General features: G+C 44.5%; 1 protein-coding gene across 4 annotated transcripts; it reads right to left on the bottom strand.

The window, feature by feature from the left end:
- Positions 1-823: 823 nt before the first annotated feature.
- Positions 824-21,547, bottom strand: DSN1 (DSN1 component of MIS12 kinetochore complex). Of its 4 annotated transcripts, XM_078371040.1 has the most exons (11): positions 21,408-21,547; positions 19,191-19,239; positions 18,651-18,959; positions 15,239-15,312; positions 13,871-13,943; positions 11,204-11,291; positions 8,059-8,118; positions 7,573-7,647; positions 5,057-5,204; positions 3,852-3,939; positions 824-2,389 (listed from the first exon to the last, which is right to left on the bottom strand). In XM_078371040.1, exons 2-11 carry the CDS (start codon positions 19,222-19,224, stop codon positions 2,286-2,288), a joined length of 1,053 nt encoding a protein of 350 aa, XP_078227166.1. In that variant the 5' UTR covers positions 19,225-19,239; positions 21,408-21,547; the 3' UTR covers positions 824-2,285. The 4 variants fall into 4 exon arrangements, with proteins under 4 accessions (XP_078227166.1, XP_008993681.1, XP_008993679.1 ...); XM_008995433.5 differs by lacking the exon at positions 18,651-18,959; XM_008995431.5 differs by lacking the exon at positions 19,191-19,239.
- Positions 21,548-22,490: the final 943 nt, after the last annotated feature.

Genomic DNA, 22,490 nt, shown 5'->3' with positions numbered 1-22,490 from the left:
CAATAAGTGAGATGGTGGGTTTTTTGTGTGTGTGCCATTTTTGGTTTTTTTTTTTTTTTTGAGATAGGGTCTCACTCTGTTGCCCAGGCTGGAATGTTGCTACAGGCACGCATCACCACACCCAGCTAACTTTTTATATTTTTTGTAGAGACAGGATTTCACCTGGCTGGAGTTGTGTGATCATGTCTTACTTCAGCCTTGGCCTTTCAGGCTCAATTGATCCTCTCACCTCAGCCTCCCAAGTAGCTTGAACTATAGGTATGCACCACCACTCTCAGCTAATCTGCATTTTCTGCAGATAGGGTTTTACCATGCTGCCCATGGCTGGTCTCAAACTCCTGGGCTCAAGCAACCCACTCACCTCTGCCTTCCAAAGTGCATGGCCTAGTTGGTATTCTACTGGTAATTGATGCACAAGTATATCTCAACACTACTGCTCACTTCAGCATCTTGGCAAAGAATCCTATTTCCTCCTTGTCTTTTTTTTTTTTGAGATGGAGTCTCGCTTTTTTGCTTAGGCTAGAGTGCAGTGGTGCTACCTTGGCTTACTGCAAGCTCTGCCTTCCGGGTTCAAGCGATTCTCCCACCTCAGCCTCCCAAGTAGCTCAGATTACAGGTGTATGTTCCCATTCATGGCTAAATTTTTATATTTTTATTAGATATAGGGATTCACCATGTTGGCCAGGCTGGTCTCAGACTCCTGACTTCAAGTGATCCACCTGCTTTGGCCTCCCAAAGTGCTGGGATGGCTTACAGGCGTGAGCCACCATGCCTGGCCTCCTTGTCTTTTTAATTGTTTATACACCCAAAACATAGACAAAGACAAGGTAAAGCTTTTAATTATGTGAATTTTACAATACAGATTATAAACAAATAGAACAATGAACAGTAGTACTTAGGCCTTTCTTGTCATGAATCCAGGATTTAGGTCAACTCAGTATTAAAAACTGAAGCACACTACATACAACAGGACATAGAGAATGAGTTATATTCCTTCCAATTGGACATCTTGTGAAGTGATATATGTATTCCAATGATGCAAATAATGCTCGTAACTTTTTTATTTTCTTTTTTTTTTAACCATTTAAAATTTTTTTTTGAGATGGAGTCTCACCCTGTCACCCAGGCTGAAATGCAGTGATACAATCTCGGCTCACTGCAACCTCCACCTCATGTGTTCAAGCAATTCTCCTGCGTCAGCCTCCCAAGTAGCTGGGACTACAGGTATCTGCCACCATGCCCAGCTAATTTTTGTATTTTTAGTAGAAACGGGGTTTCTCCATGTTGGTCAGTCTGGTTTCAAACTCCTGACCTCAGGTGATCAGCCTGCCTCAGCCTCCCAAAGTGCTGGGATACAGGTGTGAGCCACCTCGCCCGACAATTTTTTTTTTTAAGACAGGATCAATTAGCTGGCGTGGTGGTAGGTGCCTGTAATCCCAGCTACTTGGGAGGCTGGGCAGGAGAATCTCTTGAACCCAGGAGGCGGAGGTTGCAGTGAGCCAAGACTGCACCATTGCACTCCAGCCTAATTAAAAATAGCAAAACTCCATCTCAAAATAAATAAATAAATAAAAGACAAGGTCTAACTCTGTCACTCAAGCTGGAGTGCAGTGGTGCAATCAGGGCTCACTGCAGCCTCAACTTCCTGGGCTCAAGTAATCCTCCCACCTCAGCCTTTTGAGTAGCTGGCACTATAGGCATATGTCACTACACCCAGCTTTTTGTATTTTTGTAGAGATAGGGTTTCACCTTATTTCCCAGACCGGTCTTGAACTTCTGGGCTCAAGCAATCCACCCACCTCAGCCTCCCAAAGTGCTAGGATTACAGATGTGAGCCATTGCACCCAGCCTCAAAACTCTTCTACCTAAAATCACCTTCAGAGCCATACTAGAAAATTAGTATCATTCCTTTACAACCAGAATCCAACTTGGCCACTAAAATGTTTCCTTAGACTTTGTCCTAAATGACTTTTAGATTGTTTCAAAATCTGAAAAACATCTTCACAGGATAAGGATAAAAGAATGGGCCACTGGATCTGAAGATCATTTCAAAAAACAAGTGTAAACGTTCAAGCATTTTGCACATTCCTGTGAAAAACATCTATACAATGTTCATTTGGATGCATACATTCCGTCACTTTTTGAAAAAAGTCAAAGTGCTCTACAGTCAGTCCTGCCAGTTATCTTCAAAGGCAACAGAGCAGAAATCACATAGTCACCACGTTCTGGGGCACTCTTCCCACTCCTCTCCTCTTGGGCACCTTGTGGCAGAAAAGCTCATAAGGTCACTGACAAGATCCAGATCCATGTGTGGCAGGTAGGTTCTGTAGCTGAAGCTTGAGCAGTTTTCGAGCTGGTGAGGAATCTAATTGTTGCATGCTTCTCTTCCCTACAGAGAAAAGAGGTCAAAAAATTAATTTCAATTGAATTAACATAACACTTATTGAAAACTTAATGTATGGACACTGTGCTAGACATGGAAAGGCATTACAAAGACAAACAAGAGTCTCTGGCCTCAAGGAGATGATAATCTGGTAAGAAAGCCAGGCACAGCTGGGCATGGTGGCTCATGCCTGTAATCCCAGCACTCTGGGAGGCCAAGGTGGGGGATCGATCACTTGAGTCCAGGAGTTTGAGACTAGCCTGGGCAACACAGTAAGACTTCGTCTCTACAAAAAATTTAAAAATTAGCCTACCACGGTCCTAGCATGATCCTCCAGCTATATGGGAGGCAAGAGGATCACCTTGGAGCCCAGAAAGTTGAGGCTGCAATAAGTCATGGCTGTACCCCTGTACTCCAGCCTGGGTGACAGAGCAAAACCCCATCTCAAAAAAAAAAAAAAGGTTGGCTCATGCCTGTAATCCCTACACTTTGGAAGTCCAAAGTTGGCAATCACTTGTAGACTAGAGTTCAAGACCAGCCTGACCAATGTGGTGAAACCCCATCTCTACTAAAAATAGAAAAATTGCCAGGCATGGTGGCACATGCCTGTAATCCCAGCTACTTGGGAGGCTGAGGTGGGAAAATCTCTTGAACTCAGGAGGCGGAGGTTACAGTGAGCCAAGATCATGCCACCATACTCTAGCCTGGGCGACAGAGCGAGACAAAAGAAATAAAGAAAGAGAGAAAAAAAGAGAGAGAGAGAGAGAAAGAAAGCAAGCCAGCCACCACTATCATCACAATACAGTGTGATCAATAAGATGGTCAGGTGTAGTGGCTCACACTTATAATCCCAGCACTCTAGGAGGCCAAGGCAGGAGGATCACCTGAGCCCAAGAGTTGAAGACCAACCTGGATAACACAGGGAGACCCCATCTCTACAAAAAAATTTAAAATGCAGCTGGGTGTGGTGGTGCACAATTATAGTCTCAGCTACTCTGGGAGCCCGAGGTCAAAGGATTGCTTGAGCCTACCAGGTTGAGGCTGCAGTGAGCTGTGCAGTCATTGCACCGCTGCACTCCAACTTGGATGACAAAGTGAGAGTGAGACTTTGCAGAAAGAAAGAAAGAAAAGAGGAAAGAAAATTAAGATATGCATAGCAAATAATTTAGGGATGGGAAGAGACCAGGAAAAGCTATAGAGGAGTAACGTCAGTGTCAGTTAGTGGATTCTTGAGAAATAAAGAGGGAAAAAGCAATGGGTGGGTATTTCCTAAGTCTTGGATTTACAAAAGCAACAAAACATTTCATGGGGATTTAATTCTCAGTTTACTGTGCTTCTGTAGAATTTCCATCTAGAAATTTCCTAAGGTCTTACCCTCTTGGACCATACGCTTTGAAGGGCAGTTTTTATCCCAAAGGCTCTCAGATGGAAAATAGCCCAAACTGGTCCCCTCAAGGGACAAGCTTACCAAGCTGTACTGACACCTTCTGGAAGCACTGAGTACTTTCATCCATAAAGGCCTGCAGCTGTTTCACTGATCCTTGCAGCTCATCCACCTGCAGAAAAAAGACAGCTGTAAGCTGGAAGTGTCCATGGCTTCTTGGATGTTCCTCAAACCCACAAAGCAAGCTCTTACTCAGGAGCTTTGGGCTTGCTGTTCTTTCAGCCTGGAATGCTTATGCTAGATATTCTGTTTGTTCCTCCAAAGCCACACTGCATTATTCTCCAGACTGCTCTATGCTCCAGGAGCCTGACCCATGTAACCTCTATCCACAGAATGCCTAAGTGGGAAGGAGCTGAATGAGTTATCTTGAGTTGGCTCTCTCAAATCAGCTAACTATGTGACTTTCTCCCATTAGGTGCTACAGTAACTGCTACTCCTTCCTTACTTTCAGGGCTAGGGGAAGAAAGAGCTCTGCTGCCTATAAGCCCCAAGTTACTCCAGTAACCCTTGTGGTTCTCCAATACCCATACCTTCCTATTTAGCCTTTTTGAAAATAAACTCTCCTTGAATTACCCTTTCGAATGCCCTCAGCTTGGTGTTAATACTTGGATTGACACAATACTATTCCCCCAAATGTTCTCATGGCTCATTTCCTTCAAGTCTGTTAAAATGGTACCTCAGAGAGGCTTTCAATAACCTTTCTATAGGCCAGGCACAGTGGCTCACACCTGTAATCCCAGCACTTTGGGGGGCTGAGGCGGGCAGATCACAAGGTCAGGAGTTCGAGACCAGCCTGGACAACATGGTGAAACCCCATCTCTACTAAAAATACAAAAATTAGCTGGGTGTGGTGGTGGGGGCCTGTAGTCCCAGCTACTCTGGAAGCTGAGGTGGGAGTATCGCTTGAACCCAGGAGTCGGAGGTTGTAGTGAACTGAGATCGCATCACTGTACTTTTTTTTTTCAGTGACAGAGCAAGACTCTGCCTCAAAAAAAAAAAACCTTGCTATATAAAATAGCAACCTACCAACCTCCCTGTACTGCTTCATCAGCATTTACCACCATATATTCACTTATTATTTTTTAATTGTCTCTCCATATTTTCCCAAGGTAAAGTTGAATATACTTATTCAACTTACACTTATATATATTCTCTAGGTCTTTTAATATCCAAGGATTACAAGGTGGCAAAGCTGGATAACTCAACCAAATAAACATGAGCCCACTTACCACCAATTCCATACAATCAAAGACTTTGCTCTGGTTCTGTAATATTTTCTGGTAGTCAGGCTTTGTATTAAGAACTTCATTCTGAGAAGACCCAAGATATGTCATAGGTTCCACTTTGACCTCAGTAATTTTGGCCTCAGTTGATCCTCTAAAAACAAGACAAAAGAGCTTTCGAGCAATTCTGTAATCATTTTCTGGAAGAGATACCAAAGATTACCCTACAAAGTTTAATCAATATTTCTCCACTCTACATAGTTACAGGCTCTCTTCTTAACAAGAAGTTCTGAAACAATTATCTAGTATTTGTTTTTATAACTCCAGATTCCAGAAAATGCTGGAAATTTCCAGTCATTTCAATCCACCTAATAGTAAGGTTCATATACCAGAAAGACTATACTTGGGAGAGAGTGAAGCCAAAGCTTGCAATCCTAAAGTCAGTGCCTACAACTGTTTACCAAAACATGTTGGCCTACCTGAATTATCTAAAACAAGCGAACAGGACTGAGAGCTCCTGAAAACTGATGATGACCCTTTGATAACAACAATTTACTGAGTACTAGATACCGCTGGGCACTTGCCATTTAACCTCATTTGACACACACAGTAACTCAATAAGGAAGGTACTTATATTATCCCCATTTTCAAATGAGGAACCTCAGACTCATTCAAGACTAAGTGACTTGCCCAAGGTTACAAACTAAGGAAAGTTAGTTCGAGTCTGAACAGAGAAGTCTGCTTCCAGAACCGTTCCTCTTAACCTACAAACTTTGATACAAAAGTTTTTATCCAGCCGGGCGCGGTGGCTCATGCCTGTAATCCCAGCACTTTGGGAGGCCGAGGCGGGTGGATCACGAGGTCAAGAGATCGAGACCATCCTGGTCAACATGGTGAAACCCCATCTCTATTAAAAATACAAAAATTATCCGGGCATAGTGGCACATCCCTGTAGTCCCAGCTACTCGGGAGGCTGAGGCAGGAGAATTGCTTGAACCCAGGAGACAGAGGTTGCGGTGAGCCAAGATGGAGCCATTGCACTCCAGCCTGGGTAACAAGAGCAAAACTCTGTCTCAAAAAAAAAAAAAAAAAGTTTTTATCCTAAACTGGCATCTTACACATTATCAATCTTCATAAATAGAATATGTAAGAAGTGAATAAAGTAATTGATAACCATCATTACCTGGATTGGGGAAGTTTTTCCAAACCATGTTCCTCAAAGTCCCCCTCTACTGAGAGGGCACTTTCGCAATTAGGGTTTTGACTAACATTTTATAGTTGGGATTCTAGCTAAGATTCTATTTCGGGCCGGGTGTAGTGGCTCACGCCTGTAATCCAAGCACTTTGGAGGCCAAGGCGGGCGGATCACCTGAGGTCAGGAGTTCAAGACTAGCCTGACCAACATGGTGAAACCCCATCTTAAAAAAAAAAAAAAAAAATTAAAGATTCTATTTCAAAAAAAAGCTTAAAATCACTGGCTTAAATGTTCAACTAAATCAAAATCTAGCATTTTCTGGCCAGGTGCAGTGACTTACGCCAGTAATCTCAGCACTTTGGGAGGCCAAGTTGGGCAGATCACTTGAGGCCTGTAGTTCATGACCAGCCTGGCCAACATGGCAAAAACCTGTCTCTACTAAAAATACAAAAATTAGCCAGGTATGGTGGAGCATGCCTGTAATCCCAGCTACTCAGGAGGCTGAGGCTGGAGAATTGCTTGAATCCAGGAGGTGGAGTTGCAATGAGCCGAGATTGCATCACTGCACTCCAGCCTGGGTGACAGATCAAAAAAACAAACAAACAAAAAGCAACAAGAAAACACCTAGCCCAGCCTGGCCAACATGGTGAAACCCCATCTCTACTAAGAATACAAAAATTAGCTGGGCATGGTGGCATCTGCCTGTAATCCTAGCTACTAAGGAGGCTGAGGCAGAAGAATTGCTTGAACCCAGGAAGTGGAGTTTGTAGTGAGCTGAGACGGTGCTACTGCACTCTAGCCTTGGCAACAGAGTGAGACTCTGTCTCAAAAAAAAAAAAAATCACCTAACACTTTCCCTCTTTTCCTCTACCTTCAAGACTCAAAGAGCCTCTCTTTCCTCACATCCTCCTCCATCACCCCCTTTCATGTCTTTCTTTCCAAGAAGGCCTTAGCCAAAGGCATCCCCCAAACCTGCAGCTCAAAGGCCATATGCTCCCTGAAGCCTCTTGATTACTGTTCTTGGCCCAGCCCCAGGCTGCCAGGTACAAGGTAGAGATGTGCTTGTCTCCCCCAGGATATGAAATGGTGCTAAGGACACAGAACAGAATCAATTGTGTTCCTGTACTGAAAATAGTGACACCAACTCCTCTTCCTCTCACTGACTTCCCATTTTTGGTCAGAGTGCTAATACACACCACAGAATTTGATGAGGTAATTGACCTGTGAGAAAGGATTCATCTTTCAATTTGTGCTAACAGAACTGAAATAAACACTAATCAAACTCCATAGGTTTTTAAAGACAGTTTTTACAGTTCATAGAACTAACCTGGACAATATCTCTTCAGCCTCCTGCTGGTAGTGCTGCAAGAGCTTATCCCAAGTCTGACGTTCTAAAGAAAACCTACAGAATCAGGAAAAAGAAATTCAGTTATTTTTTATAATCTTATTCTGAATCACTTAGGGTAACAATAGGTATGTTATGTGTATAATCTGGTTATAAAATGTGAGTTGAAATGTCATTAAAGAATTAGAAAGCCTGACCGATTCAGAGGATATTAATTTAATCATATCAAACCTGAAATCTTCAAGTCAAATTAATATACGTATTTCCCTAGACTCCATTCTATGAAATTGACCAATAGTAGATCCATAAAATTCTCAATATGCAGCCTTCTAACTTCTAGTATTGGTGCACTAATGCTGACTCTCCAAGTACAATGCTTATTATTCATTTTTTCCAAGTTTAGTTAATATCTCCAGATGGGAGAATGAATTTAGATTTTCTAACAAAGGTTCACTTGTTTTCACTTACTTTGTTATGTACTCCTTCATCTCAGCCACAGATGCTTCCAGAGAAATATCTGATGCTTTTCTGGAAAACAGAGAGGACTATCACACAAATCTTTCAAGAAGCATTTGCTCTAATATAATCTCTCACAAAGATTTTATTTATTTATTTTTGAAATGGAGTCTCACTCTGTCACCTAGGCTGGAGTGCAGTGGTTCAGTGTTGGCTCACTGCAACCTGGGTTCAAGCAATTCTCCTGCCTCAGCCTCCTGAGCAGCTGGGACTACAGGCGGCTGCCACTAAGCCTTGCTAATTTTTTTTTTGTTTGCGAGATAGAGTCTTGCTCCGTTGCCCAGGCTGGAGTGCAGTGGTGTGATCACAGCTCACTGCAACCTCTGCCTCCCAGGTTCAACCTATTCTCTTGACTCAGCCTCCCAAGTAATCTGGGATTACAGGCACATGCCACCACGCCTGGTTAATTTTTACGTATTTTTTAGTAGAGACAGGGTTTCACCAGGTTGATAAGGCTGGTCTCAAACTCCCAACCTCATGATCCACTTGCCTAAGCCTCCCAAAGTGTTGGGATTACAAGCGTCAGCCACCACGCCTGGCACCAGCTAATTTTTGTGTTTTTAGTAGAGATAGGGTTTCACTATGTTGGCTAGGCTGATCTCAAACTCCTGACTTCATGATCTACCCACCTTGGCCTCCCAAACTGCTGGGATTACAGGCATGAGCCACCACACCTGGTTTATTTATTTATTTTTAGTAGAGATGGAGTCTTATCATACTGCCCAGATCTCAAACTGCTGGGCTTAAGTGATCCTCCCACCTTGGCTTCCCAAAATGCTGGGGTTACAGGTGGGCGCTACTATGCCCAGACTTCTTACATAATTTTAATATTTCAAAAAATACTTAATGTTGGACTCTATTTCACTTTTGCACTAGGTTAATAGCTTTCTAACTGGTCTCTTTATATTCTATTTCTCTTATCAATTCCAATTCACATCATGGCCAAATTAACCTTTCTTTGCCTAAAAACTGTGACTCTACTGCATATAGAAGAAAAATCAAAACTCCTTAACCTGACACTTAAGGCTCTCTGTGTTCTGGCACCACCTAGCTTACCAACTTTGATTTCTACTGTTACCCAATGGCTTAAATGAGTTGGGTAATTAATTCTAATGGAAAAGAAGGAGGCACTGAAAATGCCAAAATACTGCATATGTACTTGGTATTCTACCTCCCAAAAACAAATTAGTCGTGCCACCATTCATGTTTTTTTTCTATCAAAGCCTGAGACACAAAACCATTTCTACCTCTGGCTAAGAATCACTAGCCTGTGCTAAAATATACTGCATTAAAAAGAAGCTGGGTACGGTGGCTCATGCCTGTAATCCCAGAACTTTGGGAGGCCAAGGCAGGTGGATCGCCTGAGGACAGGGGTTCGAGAATAGCCTAGACAATATGATGAAACCCTGTCTCTACTAAAAATTAAAAAATCAGCTGGGTGTGGTGGCAGGCATCTATAATCCCAGCTACTCAGGAGGCTGAGGCAGGAGAACCACTTCAACTCTGGAGGGAGAGGTTTCAGTGAGTTGAGATTATGCCATTGCATTCCAGCCTTGGCAACAAGAGCAAAACTATGTCTCAAAAAAAAAAAAAGAGATGCTACTTTAAGCTAAAATATTTTTCATTTCCTGACTAGCAATGTCAATGCTAAGGACCTCTGTGAAGCCAAAACTTAAAGTTCATGATGTAAGCCTAAGTAAAGTGACTTGTTGCTGGGTGGAAATTAGGGGGTTCGGGATGTTAGCCTCATCCCTGCATAGGAAGTACCAGTTTTGGGGGTAGGAGTTTTAAATTTCTGCTAACATCCAAGAGCCATGTCCTTTGGCTATCGGCAAACTAGTAAAGATCTGAATTATCTTTCTCCCCTCATCTTTACATAGCTGGTTCCTTCTCACCATTCAGATCTTACAGGTTTCAACCCCAAGGTCAAATCATTAGAGGTCTTCTCTGAACACTCCACTTAAAATTGCCCACCCTCTCAAGTCACAATTATATTTACTGACCTAGATTATCACTATCTGAAATAATTATTTCCTATGTATTTGTTTGATTATGTCTATTATAATGTATGACAAAAGAGACCTTGCTTATTTGTCATTATATCCCCAGCATCTAAAAGAGCCTGGTACATAAGATGCTGAAACAGCTGGGCGCTGGGGCTCATGCCTGTAATGCCAGCACTTTGGGAGGCAGAGAGGCAGGAGGATCACTTGAGCCCAGGAGTTCTAAATGCCTGGGTAACGCAGGGAAACTCCACCTTTCAAATTAAAAATAGGCCAGCACAGTGGCTCACGTCTGTAATCCCAGCACTTTGGGAGGCCAAGGTGGGTGGATCACCTCAGGTCAGAAGTTCCAGACCAGCCTGGCCAATATGGTGAAACCTATCTCTACAAAAATACAAAAAAATTAGCTGGGTATGGTGGAAGGCACCTGTAATCCCGGCACTTTGGGAGGCCGAGGTGGGTGGATCACCTGAGGTCAGGAGTTTGAGACCAGCCTGGCCAATATGGTGAAACCCTGTCTCTACTAAAAAAAGAAATACAAAAATTAGCCAGTATGGTGTTGGGCATCTCTAATCCCAGCTTCTTGGGAGGTTGAGGCAGAATTGCTTAGACCCAGGAGGCGGAGGTTGCAGTGAGCCAAGTTTATGCCACTGCACTCCAGTCTGGGCAACAAAGCAAGACTCCATCTCAAAAAAATATAACAAAAAAATAAATAGGTTGAGCGTGGGACTCATGTCTATAATCCCAGTGCTTTGGGAGGCCAAGTGGGGTGGATCACTTGAGGCCAGGAGTCAGGAGTCACTAGCCTGGCCGGCATAGTGAAACCCCATCTCTACCAAAAATACAAAAAAATTTGCCGGGCGTGCACCTCTAATACAAACTACCTGGGAGGCTGAAGTTGCAGTAGCTGAGATCATGCCATTGCACTCCATCCTGGGGGACAGAGCAAGACTCCATCTCAAAAAATAAAAATAAAAATTAAATAAATATAAAGAGAAGATGCTGAATAAATGTTTGCTGATGAATGAACAACTATAATATAACAAAAGTTCTAATTCAGTCATAATTTAGAATAGAAGGGGAACTGCTCTTACCCATTTGAATCTTCGAAACATTTTTGTAGAGTTCCGTCAGTTTCCAGTCTGTCTGCAAAATGTTTCAATTCTTCAGAAAGAGAAGATGCTAGACAGAACAAATTTATGTGTCATAAAGATAATATAGGTTTTCACAGTGAGATGCTGACAAAGATATAATATACTTAAGGTAGTCTCAGCTCTATGGTCTGCTGTTACATGTTGGTCCTCGAGCCTACCCAAAAATGTGGAGTAAGTATGTAGAAAAATTTTATGTTTTTTTTCTCTGGTAGGTATAGATAAAATGAAAGACAACTCATTTTTATTTATTTATTTATTTAGAGAGACTCTTGCTCTGTCACCTAGGCTGGAGTGCAGTGGTATGATCTCAGCTCACTGCAACTTCCACCTCCTGGGCTCAAGCAATACCCCCACCTCAGTCTCCCTATTTGCTGGGAAGACAGTCGGCACGACCATGTCCAGCAAATTTCTGTATTTTTTGTAGAGATGGGGTTCCCCATGTTGCCCAGGCTTGTTTCCAACTCCTGGGCTCAAGTGATTCGCCCGCCTCAGCCTCCCAAAGTCCTGGGATTATAGGCATAAGCCACTGTGTCCAGGTTTTATGACAGTTATGATAAATGTTTCTATAAATGACCTGTGAAAAAGCAGTTTAAAGTATATCTGGGGCTGGGCATGGTAGCTCACACCTAAAATTCCAGCACCTTGGGAGGCCAAGTCAGGTGGATCACTTGAGGTCAAGAGTTCAAGACCAGTCTGGGCCAAAATGATGAGACCCTGTCTCTACTAAAAATAGGAAACTATCCAGGAGTGGTGGTGCACGCCTGTAATCCCAGCTACTCGGGAGGCTGAGGCAGGAGAATCACTTGAACCTGGGAAGCAGAGGTTGCAGTGAGCTGGGATGGTGCCACTGTATTTCAACCTGGGCAAGAGTGAGACTCTGCCTCAAAAACAAACAAACAAACAAAAAAAACGGTCAGGCAATAGGCAAGAAGGTAATAAGAAACACTAAAGGCAAATAAAAAATTATGGGCATAGCCGGGCATAGTGGCATGTGCTTGTAGCCCCGGCTAATTAGGAGGCTAAGGCAGGAGGACTGCTTGAGCCTAGAACAGCCTGAGCAACATAGTGAAACCCCATCTCTTTATTAAAAAAAGAAAACCAAAAAGGCAAGGGACAGTGTCTCACTGCCATAATTCCAGAACTTTGGGAGGCTTAGGTGGGAGTTTCACTTGAGCCTAGGAGTTTAAGACCAGCCTGGGCAATATGGCAAGACCCCATCTCTATAAAAACATTTTTTTTTAGAAAGTGAGCCAGGTGTGGTGGCACATGCCTGTGGTTCCAGCTACTTGGGAGGCTGAAGAGGGAGAAATGCTTGAGCCCAAGAGATCAAGGCTACAGTGACCTGTGATCATGCCACTGCACTCCAGCCGGGGCAACAGAGCAAGACCCTGTCTCAAAAAAAAAAAAATTAGGGGCATAAGGTTGAAAACAGGCCTCTGTTAGACTTGAAGGGTCCACTACTACATTCAAGTAAAGAATGCAGAGGGAAATGGCTATGTTAATTAGTTATCAAGATAATCCTAGCATAGATATTTTAATTAAGTTGATGGTAAAATTCTGAGATAAACAATTTTAACTAGCAAGTAAACCTAAGTTCATATATTTTCTAGATCTTTTTAGTGGGTAAACTTGAGTATTTCTGACCCTGGATAACTGTATATTTACACTATTAGCAGAATAGGTACTTCCTAGAAAGATGAATCATTAGTAATTTATTTCACAGACAAACAGCTAATTTCCTCGTAATATAAAGAGTTCCTGCTGGGTGAAGTGGCTCACACCTGTAATCCCAGCACTTTGGGAGGATGAGGCGGGTAGATCACGAAGTCAAGAGATCAAGACCATCCTGGCCAACACAGTGAAACCCTGTCTCTACTAAAAATACAAAAATTAGCCGGGTGTGGTGGCATGCACCTCTAGTCCCAGCTACTCGGGAGGCTAAGGCAGAATTGTTTCAACCCGGGGAGCAGAGGCTGCGGTGAGCTGAGATCCCACCACTGTACTCCAGCCTGGTGACAGAGCAAGACTCCTTCTCAAAAAAAAAAAAAAAATCCTGATTTTTAAAAATGAACAAGGGGCCAGGCCTTGGTGGCTCACACCTGTAATCCCAGCACTTTAGGAGGTCAAGGTTCGAGACCAGACTGGCCAAAATGGTGAAACCTCATCTCTACTAAAATGTACAAAAATTAGCTGGGCCCACTGTGCACCTGCAATCCCAGCTACTTGGGAGACTGAGTCAGGAGAATCACTTGAACCCAGGAGGTGGAAGCTGCAGTGAGCCGACAACATCCCATAGCACTCCAGCCTGGGCGACAGGGCGAGACCGTCTCAAGTCAAAACAAAACAAAACACAAAAATTATCCAGGCGTGGTGGCGTGCGTCAGGAGGCTCAGGCAAGAGAATCGCTTGAACCCGGGAGGCAGACATTGCAGTGAGCTGAGATCACCCCACTGCACTCCAGCCTGGGCAACAGAGTAAAACTCTGTCTTAAAAAAAAAAAAGGTGGGGGAGCTAGTTTTATGAGGCAGCAGCTTCTCTAAACGGGGATACTGTGAGTGAAGTTTTGACTGCCCAGTGTAAAAGCTCACTTTTCTGTTAGCAACTTACCTTTGGCTCTGAAACTTTCAAGGCTGAAGCCCTTAGTGTCTCTTAGGAAAGGTTCAAGTTTCTGAACAGAGAACTTAATAAAGAAAAGCATTTTTAGTACAATGACCAAAAATTTCCAGGCCAGTCCTAAATTTATGTCAACTTATGATGTTTAATAAATGTGAAACTAACTAAAATTGATTTAATTTTTATACCTAGGACTCTTCACATAAACGAATAAAAAGATCAAGAAAAAAAAAACCTTTCATTGGCTGGGCATGGTGGCTCACGCCTGTAATCCCAGCACTTTGGGAGGCCAAGGTGTGTGGATCACGAGGTCAAGAGATCAAGACCATCCTGGCTAACATGGTGAAACCCCGTCTCTACTAAAAACAAACAAAAAAATTAGCCAGGCATGGTGACGCATCAGCTACTCGGGAGGTTGAGGCAGGAGAATCACCTGACCCTGGGAAGCGGAGGCTGCAGTAAGCTGAGATCACACCACTGCACTCCAGCCTGGTGATAGAGCAAAACTGCGTCTCGGAAAAAACAAAAACAAAAACAAAAAAAACTTTGTTGCTTGGACTATACATTTTGACTTTTGGTTCAGGAAAATAAATTGTTATTTAATTCACAAAAATTACCTGCTCATCTAAACTGATGTATGTACCTGTTAGCCACATAATAAGTACATAAAAATGTAACTTAAAAAAAAAACTATATAGTGGCCGGGCGCGGTGGCTCACGCCTATAATCCCAGCACTTTGGGAGGCCGAGGCGGGTGGATCACGAGGTCAAGAGATCGAGACCATACTGGTCAACAAGGTGAAACCCTGTCTCTACTAAAAATACAAAAATTAGCTGGGCACGGTGGTGCGTGCCTGTAGTCCCAGCTACTTGGGAGGCTGAGGCTGGAGAACTGCTTGAACCCAGGAGGCAGAGCTTGCGGTGAGCCGAGATCGTGCCACTGCACTCCAGTCTGGGTAATAATAGTGAAACTCCATCTCAAAAATAAAAATAAAAAGAAATATATAACATGGGTAATATATTGATTTAGTACAGTCAGAACTCAAATGTCCCATCACAACTTAGATTCTTACCTCTACCCATTTGAAACCCCTATAATTTGCTGCCATGGGCAAAAGAGACTACTGGGGAAATCCCTGTTACCTACTTGGTTAGCAACACCAGCACCAATGGGGTTGGTACAGAGCCTAGTCCAGAGAGAAATCGGCTAATTGATCTAAATCTGGCTTTCAAACTAATCCTACCCAGAGAGAAACATCTTTTCATCTTAATAGGTTAATTACGCAGTATTGATATCTCTTTAAGATTGTCATAATAGCAGTTAATGCCCACAAAAACATTTCCCAGTTCTAAGAATCTCACCTGGAAACTGGAAAGCAGGAGAGAGCCAAGCCGTTTGCTTTCTGCTAAATCGAGACTGATAGACCTGCTGAGCTCTAACATAAAACATTGCCACATTTAAGGAGCTGGACAGTTACATAGTTTGCAACTAACAAAACTGAAAAATTTCCTCCCTCTTAATAAATCGAACTTAAGGCAAGAACAGCCTTTTCTGGTTTAAGAGACAATTCTAATTTTTCCAGGATCACTAAGGAATGAAGTTTACCCATTTGTGCATTCAAACTTAAAAAAAAAGTTATCTGGACACAGTAGCTCACACCTGTAATCCCAGCACTTTGAGAGGCCTAGGTGGGTGGATGACCTGAGGTCAAAAGTTGGAGATCAGCCTGGCCAACATGGTGAAACGTTGTCTCTACTAAAAATACAAAAAATAGCCAGGCATGGTTCGGGCACCTGTAATCCCAGCTACTTGGGAGGCTCAGGCAGAAAAATCGCTTGAATCCAGGAGGAAGAGGCTGTAGTGAGCCCAGATCGTGCCACTGTACTCAAGCCTAGGTGACAGAGTGGGACTCTGTCTCAAAAAAAAGTTATAAGAATCTTTGTATTGTCCGGGTATGGTGGCTCATGCCTATAGTTCCAGCACTCTGGGACCGAGGCAGCAGATTGCTTGAGACGGGGAACTGGAGACCAGCCTGGCCAACGTGGTGTAACCCCATCGCTACTAAAAATAGAAAAATTAGCCGGGCTTAGTGGCATGCACCTATAATCCCAGCTACTCCAAAGGCTGAGGCACAAGAATCACAAGGGCCCAGGAGGCAGAGGCTGCAGTGAGCCAAGAGGTTGCAGTAGCTGGGACTATATGCATTTTTAGTAGAGATAGAATTTCTCCATGTTGGCCAGGCTGGTCTTGAGATCCTGGCCTCAAGTGATCTGCCTGCCTTGGCCTTCCAAAGTGCTCTGATTACAGGTGTGCGCCACCGTACCTGGCCACATTTGAGTATTTTAATAGGACAGGCACTGAAATGTGCTTTAAACACTTTGTAATGTATACTATAAGACGAGTACTATTATAAGGTTCCATTTTACAAATGGGAAAACTGCAGCTTTGAGGGGAAATGACTTATTTGAGGCTAGAAATTGGTGGAGCCAGAATTCAAACCCAAGTCTGTCACCAATATCTGTGTTTTTCCCACTATTACCACAATGCCTCTCTATAATGACCTAACAATAGCATTAATAGTTAACATTTGTTGAACACTTGCTATATATTTTGTGAAATGCTATATACATACTTCATTAAACCTTGAGGCAAATATCCTATGAATTCCATTCTGATGACAGATAATGACATAAGCACAAAGGCTGTACAGTAATAGGTAACTTGCCCAAGGTCATACAGTGAGTTATTAGACTGAATTGGGTATTTTACATAATTATGCAACTAAATCCCTAACCAACTGCAAGATGTAAACACTGTTTTTTTTAAAATTATGTCCACTTGAAAACAATTATTACATAGCAAAGGAAGTTTGTTTTGTGAATTATGAGAACTACGTTTCTTTTTGCCCTCTAGCTTCAGCTGGTTGTGTTTTTAAAGTTCTCGTCTCTTCTCTTGATTGTCACTGCTATTACCAAGAAAAACAGGATACTTTCTGCCTATAACCAAGGAAACCTGGCAGGTTGTCAGAAATAACCAGGCAATAACCAATCTTATTACATTGGTGCCTTTCTGTTTATTTATTTATTTATTTGAGTTGGAGTCTCGCTCAGACGCTCAGGCTGGAGGGCAATGGAGTGTTCTTAGCTCACTGCAACCTCTGTCTCTCAGGTTCAAGCAATTCTCCTGTCTCAGCCTCCAGAGTACCTGGGATTACAGGCACATGCCACCACATCCAGCTAATTTTTATATTTTTAGTAGAGACAGGGTTTCACCATGTTGGCCAGGCAAGTCTTGAACTCCTGACTTTGGGAGGCTGAGGTGATCCGCCCGCCTCAGCCTCCACCTCAGCCTCCCAAAGTACTGGGATTACAGGCATGAGCCACTGTGCCCGGCCGGTGCCTTTCCATTTAAGTCTAAATGCTCTGGCATAGAGCTAAAGGTAGGGCTAACTTCGGGGATGCACTGTTTTCTCAGCACATCTAGGGAATAGAGTACACGAGCTTTGTGGCAGCAATTTTCTGATGTGGCTATTTTTACCCAGATTTCTTTCTATGCATCAGACCACTTGAAAATGAAATACCTTAAAACGAATCACAATGGCTTAACATTTCAGGGCTTATTATGTGCCAAGCACTGTGTTATGTAAGATAGGTATTATTTCACCCCCAAGTTGCCGATGAGGACCTTAAGGCAAAGAAGGTTAAGTAATTTACTCAAGATCACAGAGCTAGTATAGTCTTCCTGAAATATGGAAGCCTTTCCATGTTATATTCTGTACTTAGATGCTTACTAAGATATAGTTACTATTGTAAAGTCACACAAAATAACACAAATCGTTCTGTATAGCATCCCTAAAAACTAAGTTTTTCACTCCAGTTACAAGCGCATGCACACACACACGTGCACACACACGCACACACAGAAAGGAAGTGGGGAGGGAGGAGAGAGGGGGTAGGGAGAAAGAGACAAAAGTTTTTTAGAGACAGGGGTCTCACTTTTTCACCCAGGATGAAGTGCAGTGGCAGTCATAGCTCACTGCTATCTTCAATTCCTGGGCTCAAGCGATCTTCTTGCCTCAGCCTGTCTGCAGTAGCTGGGACTACAGGTACATGCTACCATGCCTTGCTATTTTTTTTAAAAAACTTTTTGTAGAGATGGGGCTCGCCATCTTGCCTAGGCTGTTCTCAAACTCCTGGGCTCAAGTGATCCTCCTGCCTTGGCCCCCCAGAGTGCTGGGATTACAGGCATGAGACACTGCCCACTCTAGATATTTGTATGTGCATCCTCCGAGATATTTCTAGTTATAAAGGTTAAAATCAGGTATCAACCCAACTAACTTCTGTTTCACTTTAGAGTATGAGACAGAAAACTGCAGGAAGAAATCTTTAATGTCTCTCATCCTAGCAGAGGTAAGTACTGAACAATTAGAAATTTATTTGTAAATAAATTTCTAATAATAAGTAATAAATAGTAAGCCAGGTGCAGTGGCTCACACCTGTAGTCCCAGCTACTTGGGAGGCTGAAGTGGGAGGATTGCTTGAGCCCAGGATTTCAAATCCAGCCTGGGCAACATGGCAATATCCTGTCTCTTAAAAAAGCATAGCAGTAATGCTGAACATTTACTAGATATTTGACATAAGTACTTATAAAGTAGCAAGTCATGTCTATTCAACTACACTTTCTGCCATACCTCACTGCCTCTTATCTGAGCTGGAACCTCACTGTCTCTTATTTGAGCTGGAACCTCACTGTCCTGTGTTCCCAGCACCCCACCTGTGATGCCCTGGTGAATGGGATGCAGTGACTTCCGCCGGTTCGTTTCTTTCATACTTGCTCGCCGCCAGGATTGCCTCCTGTCTTGATAACTGGCAAATTGTTCTTGAGGGGACCCCAAGTGAAATCTTTCCTCGTGGCTGAGATCATAATTTTCCCCTTTTTTAGGGCTAGAGCCAAGGTGAATTCTTTCCTCTGAAACGCCTTGATGCATCTCCAGGGAGTCAGATGTCTTAGTAAACACTTCCACAGGGCTGAGACTTGATTCCAATTGATGATCATGAGTCTTAGACATCACTGGTCCTTTTTCTAGCATTTGTTATAAAAAAGTCAAAATACAAAATCAAACCCACCACAACTATTTGTGCTAAAAAGAGGAAAAAGTAAATATATGCCCGCAGATCGTGGAAACATTAAGAAAGCATCTATGCAAATAATGAATATGTGACTCCAAATCCACCAGGAGCCAGGAAAAATTTGAGTATAGCTCAGAAGCCTGAACCCAGGGTAAGAGGTACTGAATTTCACTACAATACTTACCATCTATGATCTCTAATCTAGTCACTGAAGTCATCCTAGGTAGTGAATTCTGAAAATAGGAAAATGAAGGGATCTGTTCTTCACATTTCAGCTGCAGTCTCAGTGGGGTTTTACTGCCCCAGAATAGGCCTTGTGCTTTCCAGCCTCTCTGAACTGCCCTTATCCACCTCCCTGACAAAGAATATCAGCGGGGGCCATTATCTCCTCTTCTGAATTTCTATACACCTTGTTGGTAGAAATATTCAAATCTCCCTTAACAAACACCCTACCTTACTTCCCAATTACTTTGTGTTTAACTAGTCCCTAATTCCATTGATGACATTATGGTCTACTTCATCTTTCAAACTAGAAAAACCACACCATCCTTTACTTCTTATTTAGTTCTCCAGATCCAAAATCCTAACTGTTCTATAAACAATCTCTAAATCTTTTCTCCATTCTCACTGTTACTAGTTTGTTTATTTATTATTTTGAGACAGGGTCTCACTCTGTTGCCCAGTGCAGTGGCGCAATGTTGGCTGACTGCAACCTCCTTCTCCCTGGTTCAAGTGATTCTCCTGCCTCAGCCTTCCCAATAGGTGGGATTACAGGCGTGCACCACCACGCCTGGCTAATTTTTGCATTTTTGGTAGAGACAGATTTCCCCTTGGTGGCCAGGCTGGTCTCAAACTCCTGGCCTCAAGTGATCCTAGGCCTCCCAAAGTCTGGGATTACAGGCGGAAGCCACCACGCCCAGCTTCACTGTTACTAGTCTACTAAAGGTCTCATAATTTGTGGTGTCCCCTCCCACTATCTAACGGTCTCTCCACTAGTTTTCCTACCTCCAACTGCCCCCTCCAGTCTACTTTTTTTTTTTTTGAGGCAGAGTCTCACTCTGTCACCCAGGCTGGAGTGTAAGGGCACAATCTCGGCTCACTGCAACCTCTACTTCCCAGGTTCAAGCAATTCTCCTGCCTCAGCCTCCTGAAGAGCTGGGATTACAGGCATCCGCCACCACACCCACTAATTTTTGTATTTTTTGGCAGAGACGGGGTTTCCCCATGTTGGCCAGCCTGGTCTCAAACTCCTGACCTCAGGTGATCCGCCCACCTCGGCCTCCCAAAGTGCTGGGATTACAGGCCTGAGCCACCGCACCCAGCCCAGTCTATTCTTTTCCAAAGTGTACTCAACACCTTAGATAAACTAGTCCCAATCTACCCATTCCTGCTTTCTCCTCCCACTCCTATTCCCTGTACTACTTCTCAATCTTTGCACCTATCAGTCCTTCTGCTTGTTAAACTTACACATCCTTCCCAACCTAGCTCAAATATGATGAAGCTTTCACATCACGTTGGCAGAATTGGTGGCTACGCCCCTTGGTCTTCTTAGCACTGGCTGTAAAATCGGTTTACATGTCTGTCTGTATTTGTATTCCTAGTGCCCGTCACGAACCCCTAACTGGAAGAAGTCAGGGACGTGACTTGGGCATCTCTGCATTTCCCATGGTATCCCTGACTCCGAGCAGAAGTCTTGTCTGCGCGGGGGTGCGAAGTAAAAAAGATACGAATATATGCAGAGGGACAAACCGGAAAAGATAACCAGGAGGGGATCCGACTCCCCCGCGGTCCTTACGACTGTACTCCACAGTTCCAAGCTTGGATAATCACAACCGTATCATACAGATCCAAGCGTGGTAATAAGGACGCTATTACACGGATCCAGGCGTGAAGCAGCAAAGCACTGTCGCCTGTTAAACGCGGATTCCCTGCCAGGACCCGGGCTGTGTAAGCGCTTTACTTGCAACATTACTCCCTTTGACCCTTTCCACAACTCCGTGAGCACCATTAACTCCACTTTTCAGACAGGGGAACTGTGGTTCAGAGGGGCAAAAAGCCTGGCCCCAAGCTTGTGACACGGCCAGCCTGGAAGCAGAGGGGAAATTCGAACCCAGACCTGTCCCCCCGGCCCTCTGCCCAGTCCTCTCAACCCCTTTCTGGAGCCTAGACCCCCGGCTCGGCAGATAAGTCTCTAATGGAGTTGGTGGCGGTGGGGGGGGGGGGTGCTGCCCTCGGGTTTCATTTCACCCGGGAGGAGGTCCCTGCGCCCCGGGGGCTCCCCAGCGTCCACGGTTGGGGCCGTGGGGTGTGGCGGGTGGGGCTGGGCCGAGGGGTACGAAGCCAAAGAGCGGTGCGGCGGTGGGCGGAGCTACATCAGGGGACAGGTCTGTGACTTCCTAACCTCAGAGCGACGCCCGTCGAGTCCGGAGCCTCCGTCCCTGAAGCACAAGGCCACGGGTCGCTTCCCACAGCCCTAGGTCACTCCTGGACCCCCTTGCACCGCAGCAGCCGATCTTCCCGTCAGGGTCAAGCGGTTCGCCCGCCTTCTACGTCACGGTTACCGCCTCCAAAACTCCCGCCAACCAAGGGCGCATGCGCGACCATCTGCTTCTCGGGCACGCGCGCGCAGAACGCCTGCCTCTCCGGCGATGCGCATGCGTACACCGCAGTCCAAGGCTCCTGGCAGCCCCGCCCCTCTTTTCCAAGTCCTCGTTTCGCGCCCTGTCCGGCCACCTCACCACCTCCACTCAACACCCCGCCCGGGAGTCCCTTTCCGGGACCCGCCAAGCTCTCGTGTCCTTTTGCCCCCGACGGCCCCAGAGCCCATCCAAGATGGGGGAAACAGAGGCCCAGAGAGATTCTTGCCGAAGGAATATAGTGCCTCAAAGGGCATCTGATGCCCGGCCCCGGTCGCTAGGCTCTAGTTCCCACTCCCTTGATCTCCTTAACTCCCAAAATGCGGACCATGATTCTCCCCAGGTTGGACTGGAGCTCTGAGTTCAGTTTGCCTCACAGCCTATCCTCCTGCTCTAGGACGTTTCCTCTCATTTCCAGGCTACCCCCTCAAACTGCTGGCTTGACTCAAGCTGCTCTGCCTGGGAAGGAGCTTTTCCTAGCAACATCGTCCATTTTTTTTTTTTGGTTTTTTTGACACGGAGTCTCGCTTTGTCGCCCAGGCTGGAGTGCAGTTGCGCAATCTTGGCTCAGGGAACCTCTGCCTCCCAGGTTGAAGCGATTCTCCTGCCACAGCCTCCCCGGTAGCTGGGATTACAGGCACCCACCACCATGCCGGGCTAATTTTTGTATTTTTAGTAAAGACGGGGTTTTACCATGTTGGCCAGGCTGGTCTCAAACTTTTGACCTCAGGTCATCCACCCACCTCAGCCTCCCAAAGTGCTGGGATTACAGGCAAGAGCCACTGCACCCAGCCACATCCTTTGACTCGAAGCCTCAGCTAAGGAATGATTTCTCTCGGAGCCTTCTC

The sequence above is a fragment of the Callithrix jacchus genome, chromosome 5, assembly GCF_049354715.1.
Source record: "Callithrix jacchus isolate 240 chromosome 5, calJac240_pri, whole genome shotgun sequence".
In the NCBI taxonomy this organism is placed as follows: Eukaryota; Metazoa; Chordata; class Mammalia; order Primates; family Cebidae; genus Callithrix; species Callithrix jacchus.
This window is presented reverse-complemented; position numbering and strand designations above follow the sequence as displayed.